The following is a 17747-nucleotide window of genomic DNA, read 5'->3' as shown; positions in this document are numbered from 1 at the left end:
ACGTTTTCATATTTTCTGAGAGTGACATCACTAATAGTCCAGAAGTCAAAGAATGACCACTTTTCTTTGGAGCTTTTAATACTTAACAACAGATTTGTTTAAAACTTAAAAGAGAATCCTCCCAAAAAAGCCACTACAAAAAGATGACTATGACATGTCACTTACTTGTTGGTGATCTCATGTCTATGGGAGATCCCCAACCCCTCAAGCCGACCACAGGAGGTATGAGCAACTGGAAAATTATCTCAATGACAATTGCTTCCCACTAATAAGCTGGCACCAGCCTCCTGCTACCTGTCACCCCCTTGTACCTTTTAAGTCTGCTGAGCCGATGTTACGTGTTTATGGAGTGCTCTGTAGAATGACAATGTGTGTTTGCCCTCTTATGTTTCAAATTCATGAAGGCAATGCATACATATGGTTGAGGTTTGCATATTTATGGTTGAAAACATATGTTTAGCATGTTTTCTCATTTAAATGGTGCTGACACTTTTTCCATAGCACTTTGAAGGGACCATCAAACCAATAGTTATTGGTCTATGTTCTATGTAGAGGCTCACAGGCTATTGCCCCTACTATATTCAAACAAAACATGTGTTTTCACTGTACAGCCAATTTAGCATGCAAACCAGTTATCCTACTATCATGTCTCTAAAACATCGGTGGGAAGTGGAGTACCATATATTTAACTGTTGATAACAGTAGGCTATTACCAGAACACACAGTGGGATCTGTATCCCCCTAAATGACACAATTGATACTGATTGACAATACTCTCTATTACAGGCGTGGATCAGGAGCCTCCAACTGAAGATTACAATGATCGTCTGGAGAGAGAAGATTATGATGACTGTAGGAAATCATCTGATTTATTCTTGTTCCGCTTTAAACCTTTTCACATTTTACCATTTTGAACTGTACAATAATAGGGAAATGCACAATAGGGTTCAAGAACCCTATTTGCCATAGGGAACCTTTGGCAAATAAGAAATCAGCAGTTAGCATTGGCTACAATCAGTGAAGGTTCATTGCTTCAACTTTCAGTGACCAAGAGTCTCAGACCTTCTCCCTAATTTGTAGTGCAGTCAGTCACCAAGGCATAGATATGCAATTTATTTGCTTTTGAACATTTAAATTACATGGTAACATGCCAGGCGGTGTGTGTAATCACTGGCAGTAGTCAGGTTATATTGAGGGTGCAGTATAGACTTATATTATGACCATGTCCATGGATCCAGTCTAGTTTGAAGGTGTATTGTGCTATGTTGCCAGCAATACAGAACCATTTTTGATCATATCCATGGTTCAACCTGTGATGGGTATTGTAGTGTACTATGTATAATATGGCGTATATTAGAAGTCTATTATAATCATGTACAGTACTTGGGTTATGATTGGTGGTGGTAGAGAGCTAAGCTTGTATGGAATGTAATAGAATTGTATTATGATGATATATTCAGTTGTCGTATCCAGTGACAAGTAGACATGTGCAGAGTAAAATATTTCGTTTCGGAATTCGTTTTTGTCCCAAAAATGTATTTATTTAGTTACTCCCGAAATTCGTTTTTATTAATTTAGTTTTTCGTTAAAAAATTGCATTCTTCCGAAAATCCACATGAATTATGGTCGAATCTGTCTTTGAAGGCTTATGGTGTCTGTCGAATGTATAAAGAAGATTAGACGGAGCTAGTATATAGCATACTTCGTGTGACTTTAGAACCCTATTAAAGTCTATGGGACTCCAACGTTCAAAATCTAAAGTGCTAATTTTAAAGGCTAATATGCAAGTTACTGTCCTAAAAAGTGTTTGGGGACCCGGGTCCTGCCCCAGGGGACATGTATCAATGCAAAAAAAAGTTTTAAAAACTGCAGTTTTTTTTGGGAGCAGTGATTTTAATAATGATTAAAGTGAAACAATAAAAGTGTAATATTACTTTAAATTTCATGGGGGGGTGGGGTGTCTATAGTATGCCTGTGAAGGGGCGCATGTTTCTGGTGCTTAGAACTGTCCCTGCACAAAGTGTCATTTATGCAGGAAAAAAAGTCCTTTAAAATCACTCACAGCTATTATGAATTGTCGGCTCCGTAATACAGAGAACACTCGTTGAAAGTCATTGATAAAAATAAATAAATAAATACATTTTAAAAAAGTGTGGGGGTCCCCCAAATTCAATTACCAGGCCCTTCAGGTCTGGTATGGATATTAAGAGGAACCCCGTGTCAAAAACAAAATTGACGTGGGGGTCCCCCTAAAGATCCATACCAGACCCTTTATCCGAGCACGCAACCTGGCAGGCCGCAGGAAAAGAGGGGGGGATGAGAGAGTGGCCCCCCCTCCCTCCTGAACCGTACCAGGCCACATGCCCTCAACATTGGGAGGATGCTTTGGGGGTCTGTGACCCCTCAAAGCACCTTGTCCCCATGTTGATGAGGAGAAGAGCCTCATCCCCACAACCCTGGCCGGTGGTTGTGGGGGTCTGCGGGCGAGGGGCTTATCAGAATCTGGAAGCCCCCTTTAACAAGGGGACCCCCAGATCCCGCCCCCCCTGTTTGAAATGGTAAGGGGGTACAAAAGTACCACTACCATTTCACAAAGAAAGTGTAAAAAATAGTTAAATAAGACAAACACACTTTTGAAAAATTCCTTTATTAAAAATAAAAAAATAAAAAAAGATTCCAGCGGTGGTAATCCACTCTTGCTATCCAGCGACGGACGATCATCTCTCCGGGGTCCAGCGATGGATGATCTGAATCAGTGCAGAGAATCCATCCATCTTCTGTCTCCACGGAGGAGACACTGCGGGGATTAAGGCGGCCTGACGTTTGTTATATGCGGAGGGCGGGGCCACCCGCCACCTGACCCCGCCCCCTATGACGCAAGGGGAAACCCAGGCTTCCCCGTGACGTATGGGTGACCCCGCACCCCTCTGATGTAACACAGGCATGTTTCCGTTACATCAGAGGTGGGCGGGGTCACCCATACATCACGGGGAAGCCCGGGTTTCCTCTTGCGTCAGAGGGGGGCGGGATCAGGTGACAGGTGGCCCCGCCCTCCGCATATAACAAACGTCAGGCCGCCGGAATCCCCGCAGTGTTTCCTCAGTGGGGACAGAAGATGGATGGATTCACTGCGCTGATTCAGATGAGCCATCGCTGGATCCCGGAGAGATGATCGTCCGTCGCTGGATAGCAAGAGTGGATTACCACCGCTGGAATCTTTTTTTATTTTTAATAAAGGCATTTTTCAAAAGTGTGTTTGTCTTATTTAACAATTTTTTACACTTTCTTTGTGAAATAGTAGGGGTACTTTTGTACCCCCTTACCATTTCAAACAGGGGGGGCCGGGATCTGGGGGTCCTCTTGTTAAAGGGGGCTTCCAGATTCTGATAAGCCCCCCGCCCGCAGACCCCCACAACCATCGGCCAGGGTTGTGGGGATGAGGCCCTTCTCCTCATCAACAATGGGGACAAGGTGCTTTGAGGGGTCACAGACCCCCAAAGCATCCTCCCAATGTTGAGGGCATGTGGCCTGGTACGGTTCAGGAGGGAGGGGTGGCGCTCTCTCGTCCCCCCCTCTTTTCCTGCGGCCTGCCAGGTTGCGTGCTCGGATAAAGGGTCTGGTATGGATTTTTAGGGGGACCCCCACGTCAATTTTTTTTTTAATTTGACGCGGAGTTCCCCTTAATATCCATACCAGACCTGAAGGGCCCGGTAATTGAATTTGGGGGACCCCACGTTTTTTTTTTGTTTTTTTTTTATCAATGACGTTCAATGAGTGTTCTCTGTATTACGGAGCCGACAATTCATAATAGCTGTGAGTGATTTTAAAGGACTTTTTTTCCTGTATAAATGACACTTTGTGCAGGGACAGTTCTAAGCACCAGAAACATGAGCCCCTTCACAGGCATACTATAGACACCCCCCCCCCCCCTACGAAATTTAAAGGAATATTACACTTTTATTGTTTCACTTTAATCATTATTAAAATCACTGCTCCTGAAAAAACTGCAGTTTTTAAAACTTTTTTTGCATTGATACATGTCCCCTGGGGCAGGACCCGGGTCCCCAAACACTTTTTAGGACAGTAACTTGCAGAATCTTTTCTCTCTGTCAAATCTTTTTTCTCTGTCGAATATTTTCTCTATATAATCTTGGACTAATAGAGGTAAGGTTAGGCACATTCGACCACAGGTTCTATAGAAACAGATTGTTATTGTCAGAGTCACGTCGAATCTCCTTTTCTATATCGAACTGTTGTAACAATGAAAACTAAAATAAAGCATTTATTTATGTCGGATCTTTCGTTTTTCAGATTCTGTGCTTTCGTTATCGTTTGTCAAAATGAAAACGAAAATAGCTGAAATTCGGACGAAAATGCATTCGGACGAAAACGAATGCACATGTCTAGTGACAAGTAGTGTGGCGCATATTAGAATTCTGATATGATGATTATCCAGTAGTTATATCCATTGATAGAAGGTGCGGGAGTACTATGAAAGAAATGTAAAATAATTCTGATATGACCATGTCAGGGGTCAAGTCATGAAGCATGGTGTAGTATATTATGCCTGTATAGAATGTATTAGAATTGTAATATGATGGTGTATCCATTGGTCATAGTCATTGATGGGAGGTTCGATGTACCATATAGAACTTCACAGAATTGTATTAATATGATATGCCTAATATGAGGTGTAGAGTGTAATAGAATTCTAATATGACCATGTCAGGGGTCAAGTCATGAAGGATGGTGTAGAGTACTATGCTTGTATAAAGTGTAAGAGATTTGAATATTGAATGTGTGTCTAGTAGCCAGATCTCAATAGGGGGTGCGGTTGTCTTAGGGTATAATTGAATTCTATTATGACCACAGTACTGATCCGGTTATGATGGGAAGTATTGTCTATGTATTAGCTTTATAAAGTGAAACATAACTGTGTTAGTTATGTTCCTTATTCAGGTTGTTTTCAGGTGGAATGCTTTTCTTTCAATTCACTTTACTATATTTTATTACTCTTTTACTTCCATTTAATTCTGTGACTTTTTTTACAATTAATATCCTTTTATGCTATCACCTATGCAGATGGCCCCAGCAAGTATCCAAAGAAGCCTAAAGTTCCAGAACGTAAATACGATCGTCCAGTATATGTAAAACCTACACCCAGTGAGTACTATTATTTATGTTTAGCTGTAAACAGCTGTGGAGATAATAATCCTGCACAGGGCTGGACTGGGACAGAAATTTGGCCCTGGACTTCATCCAGACCGGCCCACTTACATTTTCAGTGTCCCATCAGCACTCCCTTACATCAGAGTGTCCCATCACCAGCCCCCTTACAACAGAGTGTCCCATCACCAGCCCCCTTACAACAGAGTGTCCCATCACCAGCCCCCTTACAACAGAGTGTCCCATCAGCACCCCTTACATCAGAGTGTCCCATCAGCACCCCTTACATCAGAGTGTCCCATCAGCACCCCCTTAAATCAGAGTGTCCCATCAGCACCCCCTTAAATCAGAGTGTCCCATCAGCACCCCCTTAAATCAGAGTGTCCCATCAGCACCCCCTTAAATCAGAGTGTCCCATCAGCTGCCCCCTTAAATCAGAGTGTCCCATCAGCTGCCCCCTTACATCAGAGTGTCCCATGAGCAGCCCCCTTACATCAGAGTGTCCCATGAGCAGCCCCCTTACATCAGAGTTTCCCATGAGCAGCCCCCTTACATCAGAGTGTCCCATGAGCAGCCCCCTTACATCAGAGTGTCCCATGAGCAGCCCCCTTACATCAGAGTGTCCCATGAGCAGCCCCCTTACACCAGAGTGTCCCATGAGCAGCCCCCTTACACCAGAGTGGCCCATCAGCAGCCCCCTTACATCAGAGTGGCCCACTAAGCCATCGGCCCATCGGGAAACTCCCGATAGTCCCCATTGGTCAGTACATGCCTGCTATTGCAGTCTCTATAACTGAGGCATACAGAATTGGTGTTTTTACTTTTACCAAATCACAGTGATAAGTTGCCAAAGCCAAGATTTACCTTCTTAAAGATGCACTGGCACCATTCAAGGAACACTTTGCATTTTCTCAATGAATGCAAAGCTTATTCTGATTGGACAAGGTGGGGAGAAGGGCAGTGGCATCACAATCTTCACCTTGTCTAATCAGAGAACACTTTGCATTCATTGCATAAATGGGAAGTTTTCTCTGAATGGTGCCTGTGCCAAGTGGGCAACCACCTGTGTTTAGTAAACAGCAGAGCAACTGCTCGGCACAGGACCTGGAAGCTAGTTAAGATTACTGGCGTAGCAGTGCCTACTACAGTGATTTCCAATTCCAAGGGGGTCCCACAGGAATGGCGCATATATACTTATATTGGTCCAAACTAGATCAATGTAACTTTGTAAAAATTGCCATACCTTGAATTCAGATTTAATAAAGAAAATTGCCCCACAGCAGGTAGCAGAAGTGAGAGAGTATGGCTATGTGAAACAACAATAATGACCTGATAAAAGTTGAGTAATTCTAGCATCCTCACAAACCTTGTTATGAACTACTGTTGGCTATTCCTAAGGCTGCATTCACACCTGAGAAAAGTGATTGTTAGACGGGTTTATCTAAGAGTTTTCTTGGACAACTCCTCCCACCCACTCCACAATACGCTGGTCAGTCTGCGGAGTACCATCAGTGACAGATTGTTACACTCACAATGCCCCACAGAGCGACACAGGAAATAATTTTGCCTGTGGTAATCAAGATATATAATTTTTTTCTTTGAGAGCTGGAGGTGAAGATTTAATTCTGGTTTCAGATCAAGATTTTGTGTTGTTTTTATAGTATGTTGGTATTGTGTTGGTTATTATTTGGGGTGGTGTTAGAGAAAGTGGTATATATTAAGTTTGTATTTGGTAGTTGGATTGTGTGTTATTTTAATCTGTGTTATTTATTCTATGTTGTATTTTAATTGTATGGATGTTTTATTTGTATTGTAGTTTTAATTTTGTTTATTTGGTGCTAATGGCTGTTATTGGTAATTTTTTTATGTTTTTGCATCTTGTTTAGTTTATTGTTGTGATCTTATGTTACATCTGAGCAGCATGTCTCGGCCATAAATCATTGGCCAGGACCTGCTGACAAAATCCAGCTGTAGCCAATAACAGAGTGGGTTAGCAGCGGGCACACGCATGTGCATCCCTAATCTGAAACAGGCTGGATGATGTATATGTACAGTATGTGATACAGCCTGCCCATTCAACCCTGCCGCAGAAAATATACTGAGGGCAGGCGGCATGCAGTTAAAGGGAAAACGTTAGGGGTGGGTTCACACAACAGGTCTGATCAGGTCAGCTATGTTATGTGCCACACTGTGACAGAGAACCTCTGCTAACTGTGTGTTATAAATGGAGACAACATAGTAATGTACAGTGCAGTATATCTTTTACCCACCCCCAGGGACCTCTGTGCTGGATTCCAGCCTCTCCTCCTGTATGTTGTCAGCTGCCTGCCACTGCCATCTCCCTCTCCATCTCTCTCAGTCCGAGTCCGACTACTGAGTGGGGAGCTGAGTGAAGAAGATCACTCTGCCAGGGCACTAAAATGGGCAGCTGCAGTGGCAGGCGGCTAGGACTTTAAGTGGCCAGAACATTTAGAATGGGCGTGGAATGCACCCGAATATTTAAAAAAAGTCCCTCCACTCTCACCAGCACTGATCATCAGAGAGCGGCCCAGGAAATAGCAATAATACACCCCCTAAGCTAGAGGTGGCAGCTGAGTGTGGGTGTAATTTAAAAGGCCAGTTTTTTTAAATTCTGCACTGACTGTCTGTGAGGCTACCCAGGCTCCCCCTGCAGAGCTGATTATGCCGGGCCCGGTACAGCAGGGCCGGTTGTACTGGCTTACCAGCTGCCCTGATTGTAGGGCTCACCCAGACTTCGCATTGCCAGTATTTCTATAATATTTATTGATCTAGAGGAACAGACCAAAGGCCCCTATAGAGAACTAGAATTCCAGCCCCTGAAAACAAAATGACAAAATTAGATTTGAAAATTGACTAAGGTTAATTGAAAATTATTGGCGAACTTGAGAATGCATCTTATCAGATGCAGTCACTGTTCACCAGTGCCATTGTTTCAGGCAGTTGCGGTTACTGTGGCTGCCTTAATACATTAGCTGGTAGTGGAGATTCCTCCATCCATGCTGTAGAGAAAACTGAGTCAAGTATAACAGCCTTAAGGAAACCCCAGCTAGAGCCTTCCACATGTGCTTTGCTTGCCTTTTGGGCCTCATCGTAGAGCTCAATTATTAAGCCAACAAGGTAGGATAAACACTTCAGAATGGGAGGATCCAGGCTGGGTTTATTTGATCTCTTTGTCTGGTTAAATAAATATTATTGTAAGACCAGTAATGTGGCTTCTTTTCAAGCCATTGCTGACCTTCTCCTAAAAATGCTAGTTGGCTTAAATACATTGAAACGTTGAAGTCAGCTCCTAATCTGCATACTGTGGGGAAAATAATTATTTGATCCCCTGCAGATTTTGTAAGTTTGCCCACTTACAAAGAAATGAAGGGTCTATCATTTTTATCATAGGTGTATTTTAAATGATAGAGACAGAATATCAACCAAAAATACAGAAAAAACACATAAAACAAATGCTAAAAAATTAAGTTGCAGTTCAGTGAGTAAAATAATTATTTGATCCCCAAGCAAGAAATTACTTGGTACTTGGTGGGGGAACCCTTGTTGGCAAGCACAGAGGTAAGACGTTTCTTGTAGTTGATGACCAGGTTTGCACATAACCCGTTGCAGGGCAGCCTTAACTTAATGGGCTTACCAGTTACCTTCTCTTGGCCTGCTCCTCCATGTCTAGGGGTTCCCAGGGTTGATACCCAACAACTCAAATACTGACACAGTTGAATTCCTCTTTAAAAGGTTTATTTTTCAGCAAGAACTTTCACATAACACAGTCTCTTAGGGAACAGAGGGCATGGATGAAGAACTCAGGCACCTTGAACAGCAGGTTTAACAAAGTCTCTATTTCCACCCAAAGAGTAGCCACTCGCAGCTGGGTACTTCAAGGCTGAATAGATCTCTAGCCAGAGATCATGGCAGTCAGCACGTTGACTCAAACTTGAACAATCAGGGTGAACAGGAACCTTTTTCCACCGTACCTGGAACGTTTCCCGCTTCCTCAATGGTACTGTGAATTCGAATATGTCCTTCCCAACTCAGTAACCAGGCACTTCTCAGGATGGCACTTGCCGGCCCTCCTCCGAAGAGTCCTCCCCCGGTCACCTCCACAAGCTGCAGTGTCCCTCCAAGCTGAGAGTACACCCGGACACTTTGAATCCTCCTTCAGTTACTGCGCCTCAGACCAGCCAGCTCCGAAACTTGGGAACAGACGGATCCCTACCCCAGACCAAGCGGGTCTATCAGGGGCAACTGACAGGAACATGTTGCGGGATGTTGAACACCCTGTGACCGGGACTCCTCATGGGGCTACCCTGGTCCTGGAACCAGAACAGACTACATGGGTCTCACGAACACCTCATAACCCTGAACACGTGACCCACACCCCCTAAGTACCCCTTCCCAGGCTCCTCAGTGGGCCCCGGCACTCCCACTGATTGGCTCAGAGAAAGGCTGATACCTAAACATCCAACCAGACCTGGTTCTGGCCTGTCATGTGCACCTCACCGTTCACATGACCAGGCAGAACTTTCAGACACAGCCTGGCCAGACTGGTATTAAGCCCTACCTACATAATTAACCCTCAGAACCCTTATTGTTCTGAGGCAAAAACTAAATTTACATGCGTATGACATTTGGTCCCAAATGTCATCCACTCCCCCACATCTCAGGAGGGATTTTGGTCCACTATTCTTCACTCTACAGATCTTCTCTAAACCCTTAAGGTTTCTTGGTTGTGTCTTGGCAACTCAAAGTTTCTCCCTCCATAAATTTTCTATGGAATTAAGGCCTGGAGACTGACTAAGTCACTCCATGACCTTAATATGCTTCTTCTTGAGCCACTTCTTTGTTGCCTTGGAGATATGTTTTTGGTCATTGTCATGCTGGAAGACCCATCCACAACCAAATTTTCTCCAAACACGATGAGTCGAGTTAATGCCAAAAAGCTAAATTTTAGTCTCTTGCTCTCATACCACAGCACTTTCTCCCACTCCTTCTCTGAATAATTTAGATTTTCAGTGGCATCACTGTACATGTACCTTCTTGATGAGGGGGACTTGACCAGTTTGGAGGAAGAAAAATGCTGACTATGACCCTAAGAATACCATCCCTACAGTCAAGTACAGAGGTGGAAACATTATGCTTTGGGGCAGTTTCTCTGCTAAAGGTACAGGCCGACTTTGCTGGGCCAATGGATGGGGCCATGTATTGGAAAACATTTTTAGATGAGAACCTCCTTACCTCAGCCAGAACACTGAAGATGGGTCATGGATGGGTCTTTCAGCATGAAAATGACCCAAAACATAAAACCAAGGCCACAAAGGAGTGGCTCAAGAAGAAGCACATTAAGGCCATGGAGTGACTTAGCCAGTCCCCAGACCTTAATCCTATAGAAAATGTATGGAGGGAGCGGCAACTTCAAGTTGCCAAGCAACAACCAAGAAACCTTAAGGATTTAGAAATCTGTAAATCTGCACCAAAATCCCCCTGAGATTTGTTTAATCCTGGTAACTAACTACAAGAAATATCTTACCTCTGTGCTTGCCAACAAGGGTTACTCCACCAAGTACTAAGTCCAGGGCCGGATTAAGAGCATCATGTGCTTGGTGCTGAGGATTTTGGTGGACCTTTTACTGGGCACCCCTCTGCTTTCCAAGAGCCTGTGCCGGCGTGTGCCCAAACTCAAAAGAGCACAGCCACACAGGCATAACACTAGGGAAGCCTGCCATTTGATTTGCTAAGTTTCTGTAAGGGCCGTGCATTGGCGTGCACTCTGAGCTGAAAGAGTGCAGCTGTGCAGGCCTAACACTATGGAAGCCCCAGACTTCTGTAAGAGCCCTGCATTGGCGTGCCCCAGGCTTCTGTTAGGACTGCTCATGCAGTGCCCATTATCAATCCCACCACCCTGCCCAGGCGGTGCATGTGGAATGCGGGGCCCGTCAGGGGAGATCTCTTCCCGTTGGCCCATTGCTTTCCATGTCCTTTTTGGGTGGCTGGGCCTATATTAAGGTAGGGGCTTGGAGCTGCAGCTCCAATAGCCCCTACGTTAATCCAGCCCTGACTAAGTCATGTTTTTCTTGGGGATCAAATACTTATTTTACTCCTTGAACGGCAACTGAATTTATAATATTTGTATGATGGGTTTTTTTTTCTGGATTTTTGGTTGATAGTCTATCTTTACCATTTTAAAATACACCTAAATAAAAAATCATAGACCCTTCATTTCTTTGTAAGTGGGCAAACGTACAAAATCTGCAGGGGATCAAATAATTATTTTCCCCACTGTATGTGTTCTAGGTCAGTGACTCAGAGTACTGAAGTTATGTGATCAACATGACAGCCAGGGAACTAGTGCAATACCAGCCTCCATGCTTTCTCAATAAAGGGTTATTTGCAAGGAGGGCCACTGTCTGTCTGATCTCATAATTCATTCTGATAACTGCTGATAAAGATTCACACTGAGAAAATGTTTCTACACTACTCACAAGAACTATGGCCCGACAATACGATCTCCAGTGAGAATGAATCTCAGGAATCTCAACCTAGAGTGTGAAAAAGCAAATTTACCCATTTTATATGTGAGCATCAGTCTGCCCAAAAGTGGAATGTTAGTTTTAGGTGGAATGCAGTGTGGATGGGTCAGTCAATGGCTTCCAATATGAGTTGAATACTCTTATTCTGTCCATCGGGGAGAACTATGTGCAGTGCTTTGCTTCACAGTATGGCAGGACGTATACACCCGGTCATGTTTGGTGTGCAGTACTGCCTGCTGAACGTGACACATTTAAGTGAACGGGGCTGTGCTTCAACCGCTCTGCAACTCTGTGCAATGCACACAGTTGCAGCTCGGTGGTGTGGGCTTTTAGCTGTTAAAAAAGGTGCTGAGGAGGTGACATAAAACCTCCAACCACCTGTCAAATGCCCTCTGAAACAGAGATCCATTGCGGATTGGTCTTCAGAGGACAAAGCTCGTATAAACGAGTCAGGTTGATAGATGTAGCATAGTAAATGTCTGTACAGAAGCTACACTTAGTAAAACAGGCCCAAACATGTGAACAGCTAAAATTAGCATTCCCTCCTCTAAAACAATATGACCTAGTTGTGGAAAAGTTGCGGAGAAGGGACTTTCCACCCCACAATGCCAAGAGAAATATAAGGGAGATGCTGGATGCTTCTACTCATTATGATGGTGTTGATAAAGATTATTGAATGTCTTTACAGAATGTTACACTATTTTGAGTAACATTTGAAACATTTGTTTACAAGGGTGTTAGCCAGACAGCTATTTATCATCACTCCCATTCATACATTAATTTTTATTCCATTTCCACTTGCCAAAATAAACCCCTTAACTCATAAATTAGAAAGACTTTCCACTCCTCAAAGCATGTCTGAGGCTGGGCTGTCTCTGGATGCAAAATCTAAACATATTCCACAAGAATGACTACATCTATAGCAGGCCATGCAGTTTGTATGGAGCCTAGCAGCATAGGGGCCCAGTACAGTCGGATTGCTGCTATTGCTAATTTTTTATTTTTTTTAAGAAGAATCAAATATCCTGATAAGATGAATCTATTGTTCAGTTACATCTACCAAAATGTAATGACAATTCTTATAATTTAGCTTTTTCTGTTACAAATCAGTGGCATAACTAGAACCTTCAAGGCCATGGTGCAAGAAAACATGAAGGACACCCCTGACCCCCGGCGGGGCCCTTCCCACTGATCTAGGGGCCCTTTACTACTACAATCCTGCAGTGAGCCCCCTTCTTGCTGTCTTGCCCCCCCCCCCCACAGTGGCAGAATGCCGGAACCTGTGACTTTTGTGACCCTGGTAGTTCCGCCACAGGTGTCAATAGTTTAAAAAAAAAAATAAAAAAAAAATATATATATATACCATTTCACTATATTTTTTGGGCAATTTTTAAAAATTATTTTTTAACATTTTTTCGAAGCCCCCGTTAGTGTCTAAACAGACCTCTGATGTTTCACCTTTTATCTCTGCAGCCTCAGATACACAGAATAAATGGACAGGTATAGCTCTTTGCAGATTTTCCCATTCATTCACAATCTGAAGCAAAGTAAACACAGACTCTTTCCATTCAGAAAAGGTAGGGGCCCTTAATTGAAAGATTTACTGAGCCCCTTCCCCACTCTCCATCCTAAAAGCCTCCCCTTCATCAGCCAGAGCGAGAGGGGAGGGGAGAAGATGGCAGACCTGCAGGAGAGGAGAGGGTGGCAGGAAAGTACACAGGGGCCCAGGGGCCCAGGGGCAGCAGGACCTGGATAGGAGGGGTGGCTGGGGCAGCATATAGAGGAACCAATCCCCTCCATTTTCCTTCTGCAGCCGCTGAATACCTGCAGGACAAGAGGAGAAGCAGGCTTTCAGTGGCTGCAGGAGGAAAATGGAGGGGATTGGTAGTGATCGGTTATGGTTATGTAGTGAGATAACCGTAAAGAGAAACTGTAACTCTAAGCCCTTGTACACACGGTCAGACATTCCGAAAACAAAATCCGTCAGATTTTTTCCAACAGATTTTGTCCGTAACTGGTGTTGCATACACACATTCGGACAAAGTTGTCGGAAAATCAGATCATTCAGAACGTGATGATGTTTGTTCATTGCGACGGGACTACGTTGCGGCTAGTAGCCAATAGCTTTTGTCTCGTAATTTGATCTGAGCATGCGTAGCACTTTGTCTGATCGGAATTCTCTACAAATGATAGGACAAAATCCGATCGGACCATGTTGTCGGAAAATTTTATATCCAGCTCTCAAACTTTGTTGGTCGGACATTCCGACGGAAAAAGTCCGATGCATCCCACACACGGTCGGATTATCCGACAACATGGTCCGATCGGACATTTTCCGTCGGAATTTCCTACTGTGTGTACAAGGGCTTAAACCCCATACACACTATCAGATTTTCTGCTGATTCTTTCCTTCAGATTTACCAAAACCATATAACATGAGGTCAAACCTTAGGAGTTTCAATTGGTATGCAATCAGGCAGGCCCTTGCACTACATGGTTTTGGTAAATCTGAAGGAAACAATCAGCAGAAAATCTGATCTGTGTTTATGGGGCTTTAGGCTTTAGGGTCCTTTCACACGGGGCAGATATCCGCTTGCTCAGCGGGGATCGCTCCGTCGATCCCCACTGAGCAGGAAGATGACAGGTCCGTCTCTGCACACAGTGGAGGGACGGACCTGAAAGAGCGCTGCTCTCCCCTATGGGAGATCGGATGACGATGGACCGCAGTGTCAGTTGTCATCCGATGACGGATGGAAAAGTAGATATTTCCTCCGTCACACTTTTTTGGATCAGAGTGGGTCGGATGTCAGCAGACATGTCGCCACTGACATCCGACGCTCCATAGACCTCTATGGAGCATCTGTTCAGAACAGATCGGTAGTGTGAAAGAGGCCTTAATCAGAATTGAATATCTAGTTATAGTCCATAAGATTAGGGATCCTTATCATTCCCAGGATCTCACTGGAAGGATTAACACGTCATCCTTGCCAAGATGCTGTGGGCAGAATCCAGGGGTAGGATAAGTGTATTTTTTTTTCCCACAGGTTTTTCACTAGGTGGATATTTTGTATGGGGGTGGGGGGTCCTGATGCCATGAATGAACTGTGCTTTTTGGTATATGGTTCACTGAAAATAAGATTGAAGACTTAATGTAAGACTGAAGATACAGTCACCAGCACTCAAAACACCGGTCAGTTATTTAAAAGTCAAGTACTGTGAGGATTGCAGCTTTTATTTGGACTTTACTGAGGCTGTATAGACAAAGTCTCTCAGGTCCCATGATTTTTAGTTAACCCTCCTTCCCCCTGCTGGTCGGTTTTAAGACCTCGTACGCCTGGAGAGCTTTCTAATTGTTTACAGCGATTTGTATAAATCACCAAATTACATGTCAACTAAATTTAATGTGAGCCTGGAAGTCAGCCCTGGCACATGAAGTATGTTGGCCCAGATTTACTTATGTAACCAACGTTTGCATGGTTAAAATGAAAAAGAGGTCTACAGAGCAAAAAGAAGGAAATGCGGTGTTGGTCGGAGGAAACGTCATAAGTTAAAAAGTCCCAGTTGAAAGTCTTCTTCCAAAGAGACAAACAAAAGTCTCCATGGCAAACATTTACAAATATATGTAAGTTGCACATTGATGGCTGCTCCTGGAAGTCGGGTTCTTGTTCTAACTATGAACGTACCAAAATCTAGCAATCAATGGACTGACAGGAACGATTGCAAGGAAGTGGTCTGGTCTTCCATAAATGTGCAACGGTATACGAGAGAAGCAGAGATGCAAGTTCAGAAGTATTAAAGCTGAACTTCAGGGAAAGCAGGGCTGCGCCTGTGCTACAAGGATTCATTTTGGTCTAGGCGGGATGGGAAAATCAGTTTTGCTACCCTGCATTAGATGTCAGGACACCGAGACAGTCCACTGCTGGATCTGTTGCAGGAGCAGAGCATTGAGTAAACAAAATACTTAATCTGTCCCCTAGGCCTAAACCAACATTTAACCCTTGCATTGTGGGGGCAGCCCTACGGCAAGGGAGAATTTTCACTTGGAGTTGGGCTTTAAATCTATTGGAAAATATCATAAGTGTCAAATTTCTAGTGTGGGTCATTGTTTTTACAGGGTTTATGCAAGGCATATGATAACCTTGCCATCATTTTTTATTTTTTTTGGTAATATCAGGACTATAAATGTAATAAGTACAAATACACAGAAATTGTAAGTTATTAAAGAGGATCTTCAGTCTGAGAAAAATTAAAAGTCATAAGCTACAAATACTGTAGCTGCTGAATTTAAAAATAAAAAAAAGGACACTTACCTGTCCAAGGATTCAGCACTGTCATCATCAAGGCCAGTCCTTTCCCAGTGTTCGGGTGCCTGGTACTGGCACGTTTACTAAGGGAAGCCCTGCTATACAGGGCTATGTTATGGAGATTTTAGGGCTATGTTATGGAGGTTGCTTCTGGGCATATACTTTAAGTAGTCACTCTACAGTCACTGGCTAGAAGTGCATGTTGGAATCAGGGCTGTATTTACCATAATGTGTACACGGACCAGGACAGCTCCAAGTCACAACATTTACAAATCATAGTTTCCTTTATTTTGTTCACTCTTTTGGCCAACTCTGGGCATTTGTATGTTAATTTAACAGAAGAGTAGGGGGAAGAGGGTGCTGGAAATGTTGAGAAAAGTCAGAAAACTCTTTAGACCCCTTTCACACTGGGGCGTTTTTCAGGCGTTTTTCAGGCGCTTTAGCGTTAAAAAAAGCGACTGTAAAGCGCTTGAAAGAAGCCTCATCTGCAGTCCCAATGTGAAAGCCCAAGTGCTTTAAGAGCCCTTTCACAATGTCAGCGCCCAAAAAATGCTCGTAAAGCGCCGCTTAAACTAGCAGCGCTTTACCAGCGTTTTTAGAGCGTTATTGGGGCGCTTTTAACCCCTGCTAGTGGCCAAATGAAGGGTTAAAAGCGCCCACAAAACGCTGCTGCCAATAGCGTTTTTCAGGCGTTTTACAGGCGTTTCCCATTGATTTCAATGGGAAGGGGCGCTTTAGGAGCGTTGTATTCACCGCTCCAAAAGCGCTGCAAAGAAGCTGCTTGCAGGACTTTTTTTGATGCCCTGCCAGCGCAGCACCTTAGTGCGAAAGCACTCGGGCTTTTACATTGGGATTGCAGTTGCAGCTTCTTTCAGGCGCTTTTTTTTAACGCTAAAGCGCCTGAAAATCGCCCCAGTGGGAAAGGGATCTCGGTGTGAAAGCACTCGGGCTTTTACATTGGGATTGCAGTTGCAGCTTCTTTCAGGCGCTTTTTTTAACACTAAAGCGCATGAAAAACGCCTGAAAAACGCCCCAGTGTGAAAGGGGTCTTATAGTTCAGGAAATGTGAGGGATGGACACCCGTTTTAATGTCTGCGAGTATGGGGTGATGAATCTCAGCGACTGTAACCATGGTATGTAAAGATATGGCAAATGTTATTACAGTTTCCACATCCTGTCTGTTGTGGGTTCGTTACCCAGTGGTGTACGATGATACAGCAGTTTTGTTATTCATTCAGAGAAGCGTATTTTGGGCTTATAAATGGTTACTTTGAAGTTTTCAGTTGATATCTTAAGTGGGAAAAAAGCCAGGCTCTGCTTAAGTTCAATTACATCTATGTCATATTTGTACAGTATTTTGTGGGAAACAACTGTTTTATGTCTGATTTTGAAGTGGCTGAGCATTCCATGAAGCTGGCCTCATTGCATCAAACTTTATTCCCACCCCCATGCCTTGGAAACAGCCTTACTAGAGAGATCCATAACAATTGCGCTGATGGAGCAATCTGAGCATGTCAAGCTTATCTCCAGCCACGTTTTTTTTTTTGATAGTGGGAAGCATTAACTTCTATCTGGGCGTGAAACATTTCTGTGTCCCCATAGAGCTGACACCTCCCCAGCAGAAAACTGAAACAAAAAAGAACTAACCTGTAAAGGTCTATACATACATTTCCATTGGCTTTATGCTGTAGCAAAGCTCAGGGCACCTATTAGGAGAAGAGCGGTCATTGGG

General features: G+C 43.7%; 1 protein-coding gene across 3 annotated transcripts in view; it reads left to right on the top strand.

Moving 5' to 3' along the window:
• AEBP1 (AE binding protein 1) overlaps nucleotides 1–17747 on the top strand; it is a 134026-nt gene that overhangs the window by 71221 nt on the left and 45058 nt on the right. For all 3 annotated transcript variants that reach the window (XM_077469684.1, XM_077469683.1, XM_077469685.1), the window contains exons 5-6: nucleotides 787–852; nucleotides 5083–5163. In XM_077469684.1, the coding sequence (XP_077325810.1) occupies nucleotides 787–852; nucleotides 5083–5163 (147 nt within the window). The remainder of the gene's footprint in view (nucleotides 1–786; nucleotides 853–5082; nucleotides 5164–17747) is intronic.

Source organism: Lithobates pipiens, unplaced genomic scaffold (assembly GCF_037356315.1).
Source record: "Lithobates pipiens isolate NorthernLeopardFrog02 unplaced genomic scaffold, aLitPip1_a1.2 Scaffold_8, whole genome shotgun sequence".
NCBI classification, from domain to species: domain Eukaryota; kingdom Metazoa; phylum Chordata; class Amphibia; order Anura; family Ranidae; genus Lithobates; species Lithobates pipiens.
The sequence above is the reverse complement of the archived record's forward strand: the minus strand, read 5'-3'. Positions and strand labels throughout refer to the sequence as shown.